The 18,175-nt window shown below is 45.0% G+C and overlaps 1 protein-coding gene across 2 annotated transcripts in view; it reads right to left on the bottom strand.

Moving 5' to 3' along the window:
* Nucleotides 1-18,175, bottom strand: part of LOC139268486 (MAP kinase-interacting serine/threonine-protein kinase 1-like) — a 94,985-nt gene that overhangs the window by 12,714 nt on the left and 64,096 nt on the right. For both annotated transcript variants that reach the window (XM_070886717.1, XM_070886718.1), the window contains exons 9-11: nucleotides 11,414-11,469; nucleotides 6,130-6,225; nucleotides 145-339 (exon numbers count right to left, since the gene is read on the bottom strand). In XM_070886717.1, coding sequence (XP_070742818.1) covers nucleotides 145-339; nucleotides 6,130-6,225; nucleotides 11,414-11,469 — 347 coding nt within the window. The remainder of the gene's footprint in view (nucleotides 1-144; nucleotides 340-6,129; nucleotides 6,226-11,413; nucleotides 11,470-18,175) is intronic.

Here is an 18,175-nt window from a genome sequence, read left to right as displayed (position 1 = left end):
CAGGTCAAACACAGCATCATATTTCTGCAGCACTGTCATTCCTCATCTTAATGAGCACAAACTTACCAAACAACTTTTATAAATAAATCGTTGTTGCCCATTCTTTGACAAATTATCATCTGCAGATTTGTTCTGCTGCCTTACCTGACAGGCCCTACAGGCTTCTCCTCTGTCCCAGCCACAGTCTGTTCCACAATTCCCCACAAAGGGTGGGTTGCCACTCAGCATGATGTACAGAATTACTCCAAGGCTCCACAAATCGCAACGCTTATCATAAAATGACGCTTCCTCTGTGAACGTCTCCACCACTTCAGGAGCCATGTATTCCGCAGAACCACACTGAAGACATTAATGCAGTTATTAGAAATTAAAACCCAAAATAATAAACATTAATTTCTAATCAAGCCCACAAAATAAGACTGCGTTTGAGTAGCCCATTAATCTAAGGTGCAATAGTATTATGCGGTTTGAAACTACAGATAGAAACTCTGCCAGACCCCATAAATATTTCTTCCTCAATACACCCATCATATAGATTGTGCTGATTATATTTAATGCAGTTTAATATTTTACAATATATCTGGTAAACTAAATTTATACAACTAAAAAATATTTTACAGAGCTGTAAGGAATTAAACGCTTCATTTTAAATTTGTCAAAAGAATATAATTCCTGCCCGGAGGTGGCAAGTCTTATTTAATCATGCATGACTGACCACCAAAGGGCATTTTGATAGTTTTTCTTCTGTGACTCTATTCTATGTTTAGTATTTCATCTAAAACCAGACTACATAAAGACTGTCTTTTCAGCATGAATTTTACAAGTCTACCAAACACTGTTGCACTGCAATAGCAGATTCTTCTATTGGAAACCCTTAGCAAAGAAGATAAAATAGTAAGGTAGTGGAAACTAAGATAATGGCCCGGATTTTGGGGTAAGCAGCAAACAAACGGCGCTAGCCATTCATTACATCTACACTTGCCCTCAGACTTTCTGTCGGCTTTCGCAGTGGAAGTTGCAGTTATTAGAAATCCAAAATAATGTATGCCCTCTACAGGGGATCTGGGACCTGTGTGAACAGGGTAAGCAATGGCGCGTCTCCTTAATCAATCAGGTTGAAGAACCCGTACTGAGACACGCAAAGTCTAAACCAGGAAGTATAAGTTAGAATAGTTAATTCAATGTCAAATCATGTACAGAAAGGAAAATAAAGAGAGGGAAAGAAAGACGGTACTAAGAGAGAGATAAAAAACAGAATGAAAAAGTAAAATTAGAAAGAACATTTTTACATCTCCAACAATAATTAAAATCTGAAGGTATGAGAATTCACACTTGTAAAAGTTATTTTTCAGTGCCAGAGATGTTGTTTGGCAGTAATTAAGACTCATCACGCCATTAAAAATTCACTTACACTTGAATGGACAATCACTAGCTTTTTCTGCCGTGTTTAATGGGTAAGTACCAGAACTTCACGCCATTCCATGTGTTTTAATGGCGAGTCTCTTGGCAAGGTACTGTTATAGCGAAGCTTCTGGAGGAGTAGGGCAACTCAAAGTCTTTGAGTATATACAAGCCAGATATTGATAGATTTTTGGCTATTAAGGGGATCAAGGGCTATGGGGAGAGTGGAGTTGAGGTAAATGATCTTATTGAATGGCAGAGCAGGCTCGAGGGGCCGAATGGCCTGCTCCTAATTCTTATATTATGTTTTTGTATCTTAAAAAATATCGATTGAATCAAAGACTTAACTAATTAATTAATTCATTCATTCATTAATTAATAAAACAAGGTTAGAGATAGCAGGGCGGGTGGTGTGTCATAACTGCAGCATGTTGGAGATTGCGGCGAGCATCGCAATCCCGAGCAACCACATCTACAGTAAGTGTCTGCAGCTTGAGGAACTTCGACTCAGAATTGTTAAGCTGGAGTACGAGCTGCAGACATTGCGGTGCCTCGGGGGGCGGTGGGGCAGGGTGGGGAAGATAGTTACCTAAACACTTTGCTCCAGGAGGCAGTCACACTCTTGAGGTTCAATAGTATTTTAGAGTTAATCAATGGTCAGGGAAAGGAGGGTGTGACTGCGAGTCAGGAAGATATGGTGTAACGATGGAGGAGCCTCAGCCCTTGACCCTGTTCAACAGGTATGAGGCATTTGCTCCCTGTATGGACGAGGAAAAGGACTGCAGGGAGAAGGAGACGGAAGGAATGTGGTAGTGGTAGGGGACAGTACAGTCAGGGGATAGATACTGTTCTCTGCAGCCATGACAGGGAGTTCCGGATGTTGTGTTGCCTGCCTGGTGCCAGGATTAAGGATATCTGCTCATGGCTGGAAAAGAAGTTGGAGTGGAAGGGGGAGGATCCAGTTGTCGTGGTCCATATAGAAACCAATGACATAGGTAGAACTAAGAAAGAGGTTCTGCTGAGGGAGTTATAGGAGCTAGGGTCTAAATTAATAAGCAGAACCTCAAGGGTAATAATCTCCAGATTACTACCTGAGCCATGCGCAAATTGGCATAGGGCCATGCAGATCAGAGAGTTAGATGCTTGGCTCAAAAAGTGGTGAGGGAGGAAGGGGTTTCAATTCATGGGGCACTGGCACCAGTATTGAGGAAAGAGCGGGCTGTTCCATCGGGACAGGTTCCACTGGGACCAGCATCCTGGCGAATCGAATGACTAGTGCTGTAGATAGAGCTTTAAACTAAAAAATGGGGCGGGGGGAGGGGGGGTTCAGGTGAGGGAAAATTTAGACATCTAAAATGAAAGGTCAGTGCAATAGAGCTAGTAGGGATTTTGGTAAAAATAAGCAGAGTGTGACAGGAAGGGACAGAGAGCTTAATGGTAGCAGTGCAGCAGAGAATGTCAAAGCAGGGAATAAAGGTAAAAAATGTAAAGGCTCTTTATCTGAATGCATGGAGCGTTCGTAACAAGATAGACGAACTAGTGGCACAAATAGAGATAAATGGGTTTGATCTAATATCCAGCACAGAGACGTGGTTACAAGGTGACCAAGGTTGGGAATTACATGTTCCAGGTTACTTGACATTTCTAAAAAACAGGCAGAATGGTAAAAAGGAGGGGGAGGGGGGGGGGGGGTAGCCCTGATAATAAAGGATGATATAAGGACAGTAGAGAGAAAGGATCTTGGCTCGGAAGATCAGGAAGTAGAATCGGTATGGGTGGGGATAAGGAAAAACAAGGGGCAGAAAACACTAGTGGGAATAATATATAGGCCCCCTAACAGTAGCTATACCGTTGGACAGAATATTAATCAAGAAATGGTAGTAGCTGGTCACAAAGGTAATGCAATAATCGAGGGGGAATTTAATCTCATATAGACTGGACAAAGCAAATTGGCAAAGGTAGTCTGGAGGACGAGTTCATGGAATACATTTGGGACAGTTTCCTCGAACAATACATCAGGGAACAGATTATTTTAGATCTTGTATTGTGTAATGAGACAGGGTTAATTAGCAATCTCATAGTAAAGGATCCTCTGGGGCCAAGTGATCATAATATGACAGAATTTCACATTATGCTTGAGAGTGACTAGCCTAAATCCGAAACTTGAGTCTTAAACTTAAATAAAGCCAATTACACAGGTATGAAGGGTGAGTTGGCTAAGGTAGATTGAAGAAAAGATTAAAAGGTATGGCAGTAGATAAGCAGTGGCTAGTATTTAAAGAAATATTTCATAATGCTCAACAAAAATACATTCCATTTAGAAACAAAAACTACACAGGAAAAGTGATCTATCCGTGGCTAACTAAAGAAGTTAAGGATAGCATTAAATTGAAAGAAGCAGCTTATAATATAGTGAAGAATACTAGTACGCCTGAGGATTGGGAGAGTTTCAGAAACCAGCAAAGGATGACCAAAAAATTGATAAAAAGGGGAAAAAATAGACTGAGATAAAACTAGCATGAAATATAAAAACAGATTGTGAGCTTCTACAAGTATGTAAAAAGGAAGAGAGTAGCAAAAGTAAACATTGGTCCCTTAGTGGCTGAGACAGGAGAAATTATTAAGGGGAATAAGGAAATGGCAGAAACGTTAAACAAATATTTTGTATCTGGCTTCACAGTAGAAGACCCAAAAAGCATACCTAAAATGGTGGGGAACTAACAAAGTTGAGAAACTTAATGTAATTAATATAAGTAGAGAAAAAGTACTAGAGAAATTAATGGGACTAAAAGCCGACAAATCCTCTGGACCTGACGGTCTACATCCTAGGTTTCTAAAAGAGGTGGCTGCATTGATCTTTGATCTTTCAAAATTCCCTAGATTCTAGAATGGTCTCAGTGGATTGGAAGGTAACAAATGTAACCCCGCTATTCAAGAAAGGAGTGAGAGGGAAAACAGGGAACTACAGTTAGCCTGACATCAGTCATTGGCAAAATGCTGGAATCCATTGTTAAGGAAGTGGTAGTAGAGCAATTAGAAAATCATAACATGATTCGGCAGAGTCAACATGGTTTTATGAAAGGGAAATCATGTTTGACAAATTTATTAGAATTTTTTGAGGATGTAACTAGCAGGGTAGATAAAGGGAAACCAGTGGATGTAGTATATTTGGATTTTCAAAAGGCATTCGATAAGGTGCCACATAAAAAGTTATTACACAAGATAAGGGATTGGATGTAATATATTAGCATGGATAGAGGACTAGTTAATGGACAGAAAAGAGAGGGTAAGGATACTCGAGTTTTTTTCAGGTTGGCAGGCTGTAACTAGTGCGGTGCTGCAAGGATCATTGCTGGGGCCTCAACTATTTACAATCTGATGAATGGACCGAGTGTAATGTATCCAAGTTTGCTGATGATACAAAGCTAGCTGAGAGCTGTGAGGAAAACACAAAATGTTTGCAAAGGGATATAGATAGACTAAGTGAGTGGGCAGTAAGGTGGCAGATGGAGTATAATGTGGGGAAATATAAGGTTATTCACTTTGGTAGGAAGAATAGAAAAACAGAATATTTTTTAAATGATGAGAAATTTCTAAATGTTGGTGTTCAGAGAGATTTAAGTGTCCTTGTGCAAGAAACACAGAAAGCTAGCATGCAGGTACAGCAAGCAATAAGAAAGGCAAATGCATGTTGTCCTTTATTGCAAGGGGGGTTGGAGTATAAGAGTAAGGAAGTCTTGCTACAATTGTACAGGGTCTTGGTGAGACCACACCTGGAGTACTGTGCCGTTTTGGTCTCCTTATCGAAGGAAGGATGTACTTGCCTTAGAGGCTGTGCAACAAAGGTTCACTAGATTGATTCCTGGGATGAGAGTGCTGTCTTATGATGAGAGATTGTGTAGAATGGGCCTATACTCTCTGAAATTTAGAAGAATGAGAGATGATCTCATTGAAATATACAAGATTCTGAAGAGGATTAACAGGGTAGAAGCTGAGAGGTTGTGTCCCCTGGCTGGACTATCTAGAACTAGAAACATAGAAAATAGGGGCACAATCTCACGACAAGGGCTGGCCTTTTAAGACGGATGAATTTCTTCACTCAGAGGGTTGTGAATCTTTGGAATTCTCTGCCCCAGAGGCCTGTGGATGCCGAGTCTCTGAATATATTCCAGGCTGAGATAGATTGTTTTTTGGAGTCTAGGCAAATCAAGGGATATGGGGATCGGGAGGAATGTGGAGTTGAGATCAATGATCAGCCATGATCTTATTGAATGGCAGAACAGGCTCGAGGGGCTGTATGGCCTACTCCTGCTCCTATTTCTTTTATGTTCTGATGTAACTCAGACAGCAATTTCCTGATTTTCGCATTTAAAGACAGTGGACAACCCATCTAACATTATGGCATACACATATTACAGAGTTGCCCGGTTTCAAAGGTGAGACAACCACAAGAGCTTTTACAAGAAAAGAAAATATTTCAAGCAACTACTGTACTTATATAGCACCTTTAAAATAAAGAACATCCCATTCTATTCATTGTAATTATTTTACTTTTATATTGTTTGTTTATGTTGACACTTCACAGATAGGGATATGGAAAACATGCTATTAATACCTTTGAATACTAACAAGAAAGTTACTACACTTAATGCAAGAAAGAATTGCAGTGACTCAGTTCAGGAAATGCACCACAGATGAAAAACAAAAGGTGTCATGACATTTACATACCGGAGTCATCAACTCAGGAGTGGTTATAGGAGTATATGCGCTGCTCAACTTCACCCCACTACCGAGATCAAAGTCACAAATCTTCACCGGTGATATCTGGGCAAGGGGGTGTGGAGAGAGAAAGTGTGAATGTGAGTTTTATATTTAGGATTAAACTGTCAAAATGATATAGGTCCCACCAGGAATTGAGTGACTTATTTTCAAGCCTAAGAAACAGCATCCAAGAGCAGCAAGCTTGCAGATTCCTGCTCATCTCAGAGGCAGCCTTCTGGAAAGGGAGGTGGGCATTTCAAACAATATGGTGGGTCGCAAAGAAGCTACTACCCGACTTACACAAAAAGAAGTATCTCTTAAGAAAGAATACACCGCACAATGGATCACTTTATGAAACAAAAGTACAAATGTTGCCACCACTAGCAAATGACTGGGGAAAACTGCGTGGCCATGTTTTCCAATACATTGCTGCATAAGATATTAAATGCACAGCAGTGCTATTTTAAAGATTATAACTAATTTTAATAATTGTTCAATTACCAATTGATTGATTTCTCTCCATTTTTAACTAAGTGTAAGCTCCAATCGCTAACGAGCTGTTATCACGGTGCACTGTCGCATGACAGAAAGATAGAATTCTTTTTAAAACCTTTCTCCTGCACAGTAGATAAAAGCAATCATGGTTAAGGTGACAAAACCTCCAGTGATTAATTCAACCTATTCCCTGTTCATTCTTCCATTTTAATGAAACATTTGATGCCGGGGCTAATTGAAACTTTACAAAAGGAGTGACACTTTGACACTTGGGAAGTATCCAACTTATTCCAAGTAGGACAAGGGCTTAGAGAAAGTTAAACCTATTACAGTGGCAGCAGTTAGTCACTGAAACTAGAACAGCAGTGTTCCCGGGTACCCCCATAGTGTAAAAAGATGGACGAGTTTATTTGTAACACCTAAAGCTCTGATTGGGTTGCCTTGATCACAAGACCTGATTGCTGATTGGTCCCCTTGAAAGGTAAGACACACCCAGTAGTTTCACTGGAATGTGTAATTAGAACTGCCCTACCCAGGTTTATTGGGTATGAAGTGAATAGTGACAGTGTTGTGACTTCCAGTTTTCGTCCAGTCCAATTATATCACTTGCCTCACACACACCGAGCTTTCCAAAAAATGAACAAGGTGTAGGGGAGGAGAGCGAGAACATGGTGTGGGTGAAAAGGGGGTGGGGTTGGAAGAATGTGATCCATCGTACCATCTGTCACGTTCTCGCTCTCAACCCCCCCGCCCTCCCCTTTAGTCTGGATCACGTTCTTCTCCCATCTCCACTGTGCTCTTTACTGCCACCTCTCACCAACCCCCCCCCTCCCAAAATCCTGACCAGTCTCACTCGCTCTCTCTCGCTCTCGCTCTCGCTCTGCCCCAGTCTTGCTCGCTCTCTCTCGCTCTCGCTCTGTCTCAGGCTCGCTCGCTCTCTCTCGCTCTCGCTCTGCCCCAGTCTTGCTCGCTCTCTCTCGCTCTCGCTCTGCCTCAGGCTCGCTCGGTCTCTCTCGCTCTCGCTCTGCCCCAGTCTCGCTCGGTCTCTCTCGCTCTCGCTCTGCCCCAGTCTCGCTCGCTCTCCCTCGCTCTCGCTCTGCCCCAGTCTCGCTCGCTCTCCCTCGCTCTCGCTCTGCCTCAGGCTCGCTCGGTCTCTCACTCTCGCTCTGCCCCAGTCTTGCTCGCTCTCTCTCGCTCTCGCTCTGCCCCAGTCTTGCTCGCTCTCTCTCGCTCTCGCTCTGCCCCAGTCTCGCTCGGTCTCTCTCGCTCTCGCTCTGCCCCAGTCTCGCTCGCTCTCTCTCACTCTCGCTCTGCCCCAGTCTCGCTCGGTCTCTCACTCTCGCTCTGCCCCAGTCTCGCTCGGTCTCTCACTCTCGCTCTGCCCCAGTCTTGCTCGCTCTCTCTCGCTCTCGCTCTGCCCCAGTCTTGCTCGCTCTCTCTCACTCTCGCTCTGCCCCAGTCTCGCTCGGTCTCTCACTCTCGCTCTGCCCCAGTCTCGCTCGGTCTCTCTCGCTCTCGCTCTGCCCCAGTCTTGCTCGCTCTCTCTCGCTCTCGCTCTGCCCCAGTCTCGCTCGGTCTCTCACTCTCGCTCTGCCCCAGTCTCGCTCGGTCTCTCGCTCTCGCTCTGCCCCAGTCTCGCTCGGTCTCTCACTCTCGCTCTGCCCCAGTCTTGCTCGCTCTCTCTCACTCTCGCTCTGCCCCAGTCTCGCTCGGTCTCTCTCGCTCTCGTTCTGCCCCAGTCTTGCTCGCTCTCTCTCGCTCTCGCTCTGCCCCAGTCTCGCTCGGTCTCTCACTCTCGCTCTGCCCCAGTCTCGCTCGGTCTCTCACTCTCGCTCTGCCCCAGTCTTGCTCGCTCTCTCTCGCTCTCGCTCTGCCCCAGTCTCGCTCGGTCTCTCACTCTCGCTCTGCCCCAGTCTCGCTCGGTCTCTCACTCTCGCTCTGCCCCAGTCTTGCTCGCTCTCTCTCGCTCTCGCTCTGCCCCAGTCTCGCTCGGTCTCTCACTCTCGCTCTGCCCCAGTCTTGCTCGCTCGCTCTCGCTCTCGCTCTGCCCCAGTCTCGCTCGGTCTCTCACTCTCGCTCTGCCCCAGTCTCGCTCGCTCTCTCTCGCTCTCGCTCTGCCCCAGTCTCTCTCGCTCTCGCTCTGCCTCAGGCTCGCTCGGTCTCTCACTCTCGCTCTGCCCCAGTCTCGCTCGCTCTCTCTCGCTCTCGCTCTGCCCCAGTCTCTCTCGCTCTCGCTCTGCCTCAGGCTCGGTCTCTCACTCTTGCTCTGTCCCAGTCTTGATCGCTCTCTCTCGCTTGCGCTCTCTCTCTCTGCCCCAGTCTCGCTCTCTCTCTCTCTCTCTGCCCCGCTCTCTCTCTCTCTCTCTCTCTGCACCGTTCTCTCTCTCTGCTCTGCCCTGCGCTCTCTCTCTCTCTCTGCCCCGCTCTCTCTCTCTCTGCCCCGCTCTCTCTCTCTCTCTCTCTCTGCCCCACTCTCTCTCTCTCTCTCTCTCTGCCCCGCTTGCTCTCTCTCTCTCACTCTCTCTCTCTCTGCCCCGCTCGCTCTCTCTCTCTCTCCGCTCCGCTCGCTCTCTCTCTCTCTCTCTCTCTCTCTCTCTGCCCCACTCTCTCTCTCTCTGCCCCGCTCTCTCTCTCTCTCTGCCCGCTCTCTCTCTCTCTCTCTGCCCGCTCTCTCTCTCTCTCTGCCCCAGTCTCTCTCTCTCTCTGCCCCCAATCTCAGTCTCTCTCTGCCCCCCAATCTCAGTCTCTCTCTCTGCCCCGCTCTCTCTCTCTCTCTCTCTCTCTGCCCCGCTCGCTCTCTCTCTCTCTGCCCCGCTCGCGCTCTCTCTCTCTCTCTCTCTCTGCCCCGCTCGTGCTCGCTCTCTCTCTCTGCCCCGCTCTCTCTCTCTGTCCCGCTCTCTCTCTCTCTCTCTCTCTGCCCCGCTCTCTCTCTCTCTACCCCGCTCTCTCTCTCTCTCTGCCCCGCTCTCTCTCTCTCTCTCTGCCCCGCTCTCTCTCTCTCTCTCTGCCCCGCTCTCTCTCTCTCTCTGTCTGCCCCAGTCTCTCTCTCTCTCTCTCTCTCTCTCTGCCCCAATCTCTCTCTCTCTCTCTCTCTGCCCCGCTCTCTCTCTCTCTCTCTGCCCCGCTCTCTCTCTCTCTGCCCTCCAATCTCTCTCTCTCTCTCTCTCTCTGCCCCCCACCCCCCAATCTCTCTCCATGCCCCCAAATCTCTCTCTCCATGCCCCCCAATCTCTCTCTCTTGCTCTCTCTGCCCCAGTCTCTTGCTCCCTCTCCCACCCCTACTCGCTCGCTCGCTCTCTCCCCCTCGTCCACCCCCACTCTCTCACCCCACCCCACTCTCTCGCTTGTCTGTCTCACCCCCCTCCACTCTCTCGCTCGCTCTGTCTCACCCCCCCACTCTCTCGCTCGCTCTGTCTCACACCCCCACTCTCTCGCTCGCTCTGTCTCACACACCCCCCCGCCACTCTCTCGCTCGCTCTCTGTCACCCCTCCATTCTCTCGCTCACTCTCTACCCGGCTCGCCCGCGCGCTCGCTCTGTACCCCGCTCGCTCGCTCTCTACCCTGCTCGCTCGCGCTCTACCCCGCTCGCTCGCGCGCTCTCTACCCTGCTCACTTGCTCTCTACCCCGCTCGCTCGCGCGCTCTCTCTCTACCCCACTCGCTCGCTCTCCCTCCGCGACCGAATCGAGCGCGCATGCGCAGAAGGACACAAAAATGTTCGTGCGGATAATCACTCCGTAAAAAGATACTGATAAAAGGCGGCTTTGAAGATACTTAAAATGACACTGTCACAATATAAAAAGCCGGTGGCTGAACTGACTTATGCTTGCATGTTCCTACCCAACTGCAATCAAACCTGGCTCCGGAGCAAGCTAGTGACAGATGCAATAGGAAGACACTTCACTGAGCAAATCGCTGGTATCCCTGAACGTGGTTTCATCGACCAATGATGAAAATACAAGGGAGTACGGAAAATCAACCTAGTTTTATTTAGAATGACATTTAAGAGCATTGCTCGGTGTACAAAACTCGTTGTTGTGACATCATTACATTCCATCCAAATGGTAACATGGATGTGAAAAGCTGACTACAGTGACAAGTCCCATCTAATCTCACATCACAGTTCTATACAGATATTCACCCTAGCTGAATTTAACCATCAGTTTTACAGCATGTGAAGGCAAAATGGGTAAGAGACACCAACTAACATGATGGCATTTTATTTAATCTGATATTCCTGGAGCTGTTGGTATAAAGTTTTGGATTACTTTCAAATTATAGGCCAAGGAAGTTGAAATTCAAATTGGCATCAAACCCGTCATGACTGGGCACTGCTGTAGTTCACCAGCCACCTGTTTTCTCTCTCTCTCTCTTTCTTTGCATCTGCCTGCATCATTCCATATTTCCCATCACCCCCATTGCTCATCTCAGCATTTTCCTTCTGTCTGCTCTCATGATAGCAAATAGTGTGCAGTCTGTCAAAGAAAGTAGTTTGAATGTTTTTTAAAAAGCGTGACGAACTACTGTATGAATAATCACATTTTAATGACCGAAAGAGCTAACCAGAGCGTCAGCTCATTTCAGTCATTAAAATGAGCAGTGAGCAGCACTCCATTAATCCATTCGAGAATGCAAGCAGCAAGCTCAGCTTTCCAGAACCTCTCAGTGATACAAGCAAGCAGCATAACCCTTTGTTAAAATGCACTCAGTATAGTTCCATGCTGTACAGGGCAATACGGGTACAACAGTCATTTACCTGTTCCGCAAATTCACAAAGGATGTTCTCTGGCTTCAGATCTCTGTGTGCTATACCTTCACGAGAAGAACAAACAAGAAGTGGATTACATAAGAGAATACCAGCCACAAGAACTCAGTCAGAGAGCCCTGAATTTTGCACTGCATGGAATACATTTCCCTAACCTATTTACAGTCTAAATTTGACATACCCAATCTGCACTGTTGCAGCCAAACTCATCAATATTATGATGAGTTAGCAAGCTACCATTTAAAATAACCGTCCAAGAAAAAGCAATTTTTTTCTACTTTTAGTCCACTTTGAAACATAGTAAATAGGTGCAGGAGTAGGCCATTCGGCCCTTCGAGCCTGCACCACCATTCAATAAGATCATGGCTGATCATTCACCTCAGTACCCCTTTCCTGCTTTCTCTCCATACCCCTTGATCCCTTTAGCCATAAAGGCCATATCTAACTCCCTTTTGAATATATCTAACGAACTGGCATCAATAACTCTCTGCGGTAGAGAATTCCACAGGTTAACAACTCTCTGAGTGAAGACATTTCTCCTCATCTCAGTCCTAAATGGCTGACCCCTTATTCTTAGACTGTGACCCCTGGTTCTGGACTTCCCTAACATCAGGAACTTTCTTCCTGCATCTAACCTGTCCAGTCCCGTCAGAATTTTATATGTTTCTATGAGATCCCCTCTCCAGTGAATACAAGCCCAGTCGATCCAATCTCTCCTCATATGTCAGTCCTGCTATCCCGGGAATCAGTCTGGTGAACCTTCGCTGCACTCCCTCAATAGCAAGAACGTCCTTCCTCAGATTAGGAGACCAAAACTGAACACAATATTCCCGGTGAGGCCTCACCAAGGCCCTGTACAACTGCAGTAAGACCTCCCTGCTCCTATACTCAAATCCCCTAGCTATGAAGGCCAACATGCCATTTGTCTTCTTCACCGCCTGCTGTACCTGCATGCCAACTTTCAATGACTGATGTACCATGACATCCAGGTCTCGTTGCACCTCCCCTTTTCCTAATCTGCCGCCATTCAGATAATATTCTGCCTTCACGTTTTTACCACCAAAGTGGATAAACCTCACATTTATCCACATTATACTGCATCTGCCATGCATTTGTCCACTCACCTAACCTGTTCAAGTCACTCTGCAGCCTATTAGCATCCTCCTCACAGCTCACACCGCCAACCAGCTTAGTGTCATCTGCAAACTTGGGGATATTACACTCAATTCCTTCATCTAAATCATTGATGTATATTGTAAATAGCTGGGGTCCCAGCACTGAGCCCTGTGGCACCCCACCAGTCACTGCCTGCCATTCTGAAAAGGACCCGTTTATCCCGACTCTCTGCTTCTTGTCTGCCAACCAGTTCTCTATCCACGTCAACACATTACCCCCAATACCATGTGCTTTAATTGTGAACAACAATCTCCTGTGTGGGACCTTATCAAAAGCTTTTTGAAAGTCCAAATACACCACATCCACTGGTTCTCCCTTGTCCACTCTTAGTTACATCCTCAAAAAATTCTAGAAGATTTGTCAAGCATGATTTCCCTATCATAAATCCATGCTGACTTGGACCGATCCTGTCACTGCTTTCCAAATGCACTGCTATTTCATCTTTAATAATTGATTCCAACATTTCCCCACTACCGATGTCAGGCTAACCGGTCTATAATTACCCGTTTTCTCTCTCCCTCCTTTTTAAAAAAGTGGGGTTACATCAGCTACCCTCCAGTCCATAGGAACTGATCCAGAGCCGATAGATCACCAATGCATCCACTATTTCTAGGGCCACTTCCTTAAGTACTCTGGGATTCAGACTATCAGGCCCTGGGGATTTATCGACCTTCAATCCCATTAATTTCCCTAACACAATTTCCTGACTAATAAGGATGTCCTTCAGTTCCTCTTTCTCTCAAGATCCTCGGTCTGCTAGTATTTCCGTAAGGTTATTTGTGTATTCCTTCGTGAAGACAGAATCAAAGTATTTGTTCAATTGGTCTGCCATTTCTTTGTTCCCCATTATAAATTCATCTGATTCTGACTGCAAGGAACCTACGCTTGTCTTCACTAATCTCTTTCTCTTCACATATTTACAGTCAGTTTTTATGTTCCCAGCAAGCTTCCTCTCATACTCTATTTTCCCCCTCCTAATTAAATACTTTGTCCTCCTCTGCTGGATTCTAAATTTCTCCCAGTCCTCAGGTTTGCTGCTTTTTCTGGCCAATTTATATGCCTCTTCCTTGGATTTAACACTATCCCTAATTTCCCTTTTTAGCCATGGTTGATCCACCTTCACCGTTTTATTTTTACTCCAGACAGGGATGTACAATTGTTGAAGTTCATCCATGTGATATTTAAATGTCTGCCATTGCCTATCCACCATCAACCCTTTAAGTATCATTCGCCAGTCTATTCTAGCCAATTCACGTCTCATACCATCGAAGTTCCTTTCCTTAAGTTCAGGACCCTAGTGTCTGAATTAACTGTGTCGCTCTCCATCTTAATAAAGAATTCTACTATATTATGGTCACTCTTCCCCAAGGGGCCTCGCACAACATTGCTAATTAGATTGCTAATTAGTCCTTTCTCATTTCACATCACCCAGTCTAGGATGGCCAGCCCTCTAGTTGGTTCCTCGACATATTGGTCTAGAAAACCATCCCTAATACACTCCAGGAAATCCTCCTCCACTGTATTGCTACCAGTTTGGTTAGCCCAATCTATATGTAGATTAAAATCGTCCATGATAACTGCTGTACCTTTATTGCACGCATCCCTAATTTCTTGTTTGATGCTGTCCCCAACCTCACTACTACTGTTTGGTGGTCTGTACACAACTCCCACTATCGTTTTCTGCCCTTTGGTATTCCGCAGCTCTATCCATACAGATTCCACATCATCCAAGCCAATGTCTTTCCTTACTATTGCGAGTACCACTCGCAATACACTGTCATGGTCACAACACAAACAGTGGCTGGCTCAGCTGCTTGCACCTACATCCTCCTACCCCCTTGTAATGAAACCAAGGTTCACAGCCAGCTAGTGACAGACACAGTGGATTCATTAACTGATCCAGTGGGTCGAAGGGCTAAGTGGATTCAAATGCACTGGGGAACTATAAGCATGTCTGGAATTTTTAAAGAATGAAACACTCATTGATTACACAGATTAATTTGCAGATTAGTTGGAACATTATTTACATTGTTCACGATATATAACCTAACTAAACACTACTATGTTTCTATTACGGCTAAAGGGATCAAGGGGTACGGAGAGAAAGCAGGAAAGGGGTACTGAAGGAATGATCAGCCATGATCTTATTGAATGGTGGTGCAGGCTCGAAGGGTCGAATGGCCTACTCCTGCACCTATTTTCTATGTTTCTATGTTACTACTGGTATTTCTTCTGCTGCATTTCTACTGCAGCGATAAAACTAGGAAAGCTAACAGTACTTTAGTCTCAACCCCAGGACCTGCAGTATGAGTTTGAGCCAGACTGTACCCAGTTTACACTGCCTGGCCACAACCCAATTCTCCTATCTAGGACAGTGCGCTGCATGTGTAGTTACAGAGGTGCATTTTAGTGACAAGTCCAGTGAAGTTTCATCACACTTTTGATATCTTTCTACACAGTGGGGATAATTGAGAGCACGGTTTGCTTTCTAGTTTGTTCGCGAATAGATTTAGGTGCAATAGGTTTAAAATTGCCATAAAGCTTTGAGCGATTTGGTGCAAGAAAGGTTTTCTGCTTTTAAACAAAGTGCCATGCATACAGAGCTGCTTTTCCATCAATTAAAATGGTAATGTTTAGAGCAAGCAGGTGGGAGAAACTGCAATGTCTAAAAACGTGAATTAATTCCAGCTGGGTTTATAAACATAGAAACATAGAAACATAGAAAATAGGTGCAGGAATAGGCCATTCGGCCCTTCTAGCCTGCACCGCCATTCAATGAGTTCATGGCTGAACATTCAACTTCAGTACCCCATTCCTGCTTTCTCGCCATACCCCTTGATCCCCCTAGTAGTAAGGACCTCATCTAACTCCTTTTTGAATATATTTAGTGAATTGGCCTCAACAACTTTCTGTGGTAGAGAATTCCACAGGTTCACCACTCTCTGGGTGAAGAAGTTCCTCCGCATCTCGGTCCTAAATGGCTTACCCCTTATCCTTAAATGCCTAGTACATCTAAAGGACCTCTCCCCAGGTCACTTCATAATACCATTTGGGTACTGCACTGGAGTTACATCTATGTAGTGTCAAACCAAAGCAGTAACACTATCTCCTCTGGGGACTCTCACACTGATTTTCTTTGAAGTCAGGTTTAGGCTCAATTCTGGACTTGTACTGCAAGATTAGTAGAAAATACTTTGCAATGTGTTCAAGTAGCTTCTGAAGTCAGAACTGTCAATCGTCCATGATTAACAACACAATTATATGAATTATTGCACAAAATGCTAATGAGAAAATATATATCATCTTGGGCCTCAACTTTTCATCATATATATTAATGACTTAGATGGAGTTGTAAATCCAAGTTTGCAGATGACACTAATTAAGGAGGCACAATAAGTTGTGTGGATGGGAACAGGAGGTTGCAAAGCAACATAGACAGACTAACCATGGCAAATGGATTCAATCTGGGGAAGTGTGGACCTGAGGAAGACAAATCAGAATATTTTTTTAATGATGAGTGTCTAGGAACTGCGGAAGTGCAAAAGAATTTAAGGATGCGTGTACACAAATCATTAAATGTGTTCTGTATGTAAACTTTACTAGTGTATAAGACTTGTCACCAGAGGGTGCACCTGTTGGAGACCTAAAGGTCACCTGCACACACCGGGCAAGCAGGTGTAAAAGGCAGTCTGCCAAGCTGCTTCCGCACCCTGGAGTTACATTAAAGAGACCAAGGTCACAACAGTTTGAGCTTACAGTATACATTCTTGTGGAGTTATTCTGAACATAATAAAATGCTAGTGCACAGGAGTGCGGAAAAAAACAGAGCCAGATTCCCATTTTAATTTCCATCTAACAATTTCCCTGGAAAATGCATGTGTGGCTTGGCTGTGATGCCTTACATAATCCAACAAGCTGACAATACTCACTGGATTCACACTAGGAAAGTGGTCACTTGGGTGCTTGTGGAATTGGACCCCAGCAAGAGTCAATGTCCTGAGGAGAGGGGAGAATATTGGGTGGGTGATGTGGAGGAAGGGGAATCGAAAACCACCACATATATGTATTATATATGTAAACTTGTATTTACTCTGTACAGCCACCAGAGAGCTCATCCCCTGGAGTCCTAAGGGATCCCATAATCCCTTGGGAGCACAGGTATTTAAGGAGACCTCAAAGGTTGGAGAGGCTCTCTGGAGACCTGCAATAAAAGACTAAGGCCACACTTTACTTTGAGCTCACAGTGTTCAGTCTGACTCTTTCTCCATACATAACAATATGGATATCTAATAGATGTGCATAGGTGATGCAAATTTGATCGCTCTACCCCAGCATAAGCCAGAAGTTGAAAACTGAGAGCAAGGCCAGCTGCATTGCTGACAAAGGATCCAGCTTTATTTTTTCTAGTATCTGAAATTCTACTACAGGCACAAAATATTACATATTTTCCATACACAGGTAATGTCAGCTTGAAGCAGCATGCACTGTAAATTAGAACCCTTTCCGATGCAGCACAGATTGGACCACAAACTTTGACGAACCTAACTCAAGAGTTAGAAATCATTCTCAGACAGAGCATGGCCACTTGGGTACACTTCAAGTTAATCGTAAACTTGTTTCCTTTAGCAATCGTAAAGGTCAACACTAATCAGATGAGTTACAAGTGGTATTCATCTTTAATTATAGATATGACTAATATGAAATGATAACAGTTTTAAATTAGAAGCGCTCTGTTATTTGCGAGTCCAGGGCAGCTGTATTTCTAACATTAAATCAAACCCACACACTCACCTTTTGTGTAATTCTAATCTTTGCCCAATGTTCAACATATTTAAACACAATTATACGAAAATTAGAACAATGTCTTCATTCCACCCCACCCCCTCTATTCCCTCAGGCAAAGTAAAATTGAACCCATAGATGTTATTTAGTACTTACCGTGTATTCAGCATTTTGTCAAAGACAGTAAAACTTTGAGGCATTCTATAGCACACTGAAGGGGGTCAAGAACCACATGGCGGATATTAACCCTGCCCAAATGGCAGGAACATGGTTGGCGGTTTGTTACAATGTGGTCAGGCGGTTAATGCTGTATTCCTGATGTGTTCGTGCACGCCACCATTTTAACTGCCAGGTTTCTGGCAGTGTTGGGCTGCCTGCCACAGGCAGGCGAGGGTCTCATGAATAGTTAAATATCGGGATCCCATGCTGTCATTTGGAGCCCAACGCGATCTTAACTGCCGATCACGACAGTGACACTTAGTGATGGAACTGCCAATGAAACCGGGTGGCAGACAAGATCATGACCAGAATAGGTCAAGGAAATTTAATGGCCCGGAATTTGCAGTGGGTAATGACGGCAAACAACACCTCTCTGAAATTGACTGCAATTTCAGGATTTACCGCATGCGCAGCTAAGCGTGGACATCCTCAAGTTGCGGTCAGTCATTCACTGTTCTGACACTGGCGCTGTGCCCACCCCCCCCAACATCCCCTCTCCCCCGTAACAGGTAATCAGTGAAATCAGTGAAACTGACAAAATCTTGGGCTCTTCCATGGTAATACTGCTGTTAAATA

Source organism: Pristiophorus japonicus, chromosome 8 (assembly GCF_044704955.1).
Source record: "Pristiophorus japonicus isolate sPriJap1 chromosome 8, sPriJap1.hap1, whole genome shotgun sequence".
In the NCBI taxonomy this organism is placed as follows: domain Eukaryota; kingdom Metazoa; phylum Chordata; class Chondrichthyes; family Pristiophoridae; genus Pristiophorus; species Pristiophorus japonicus.
Note: the sequence above shows the minus strand (reverse complement) of the source record. Positions and strands in the feature narration are given on the sequence as shown.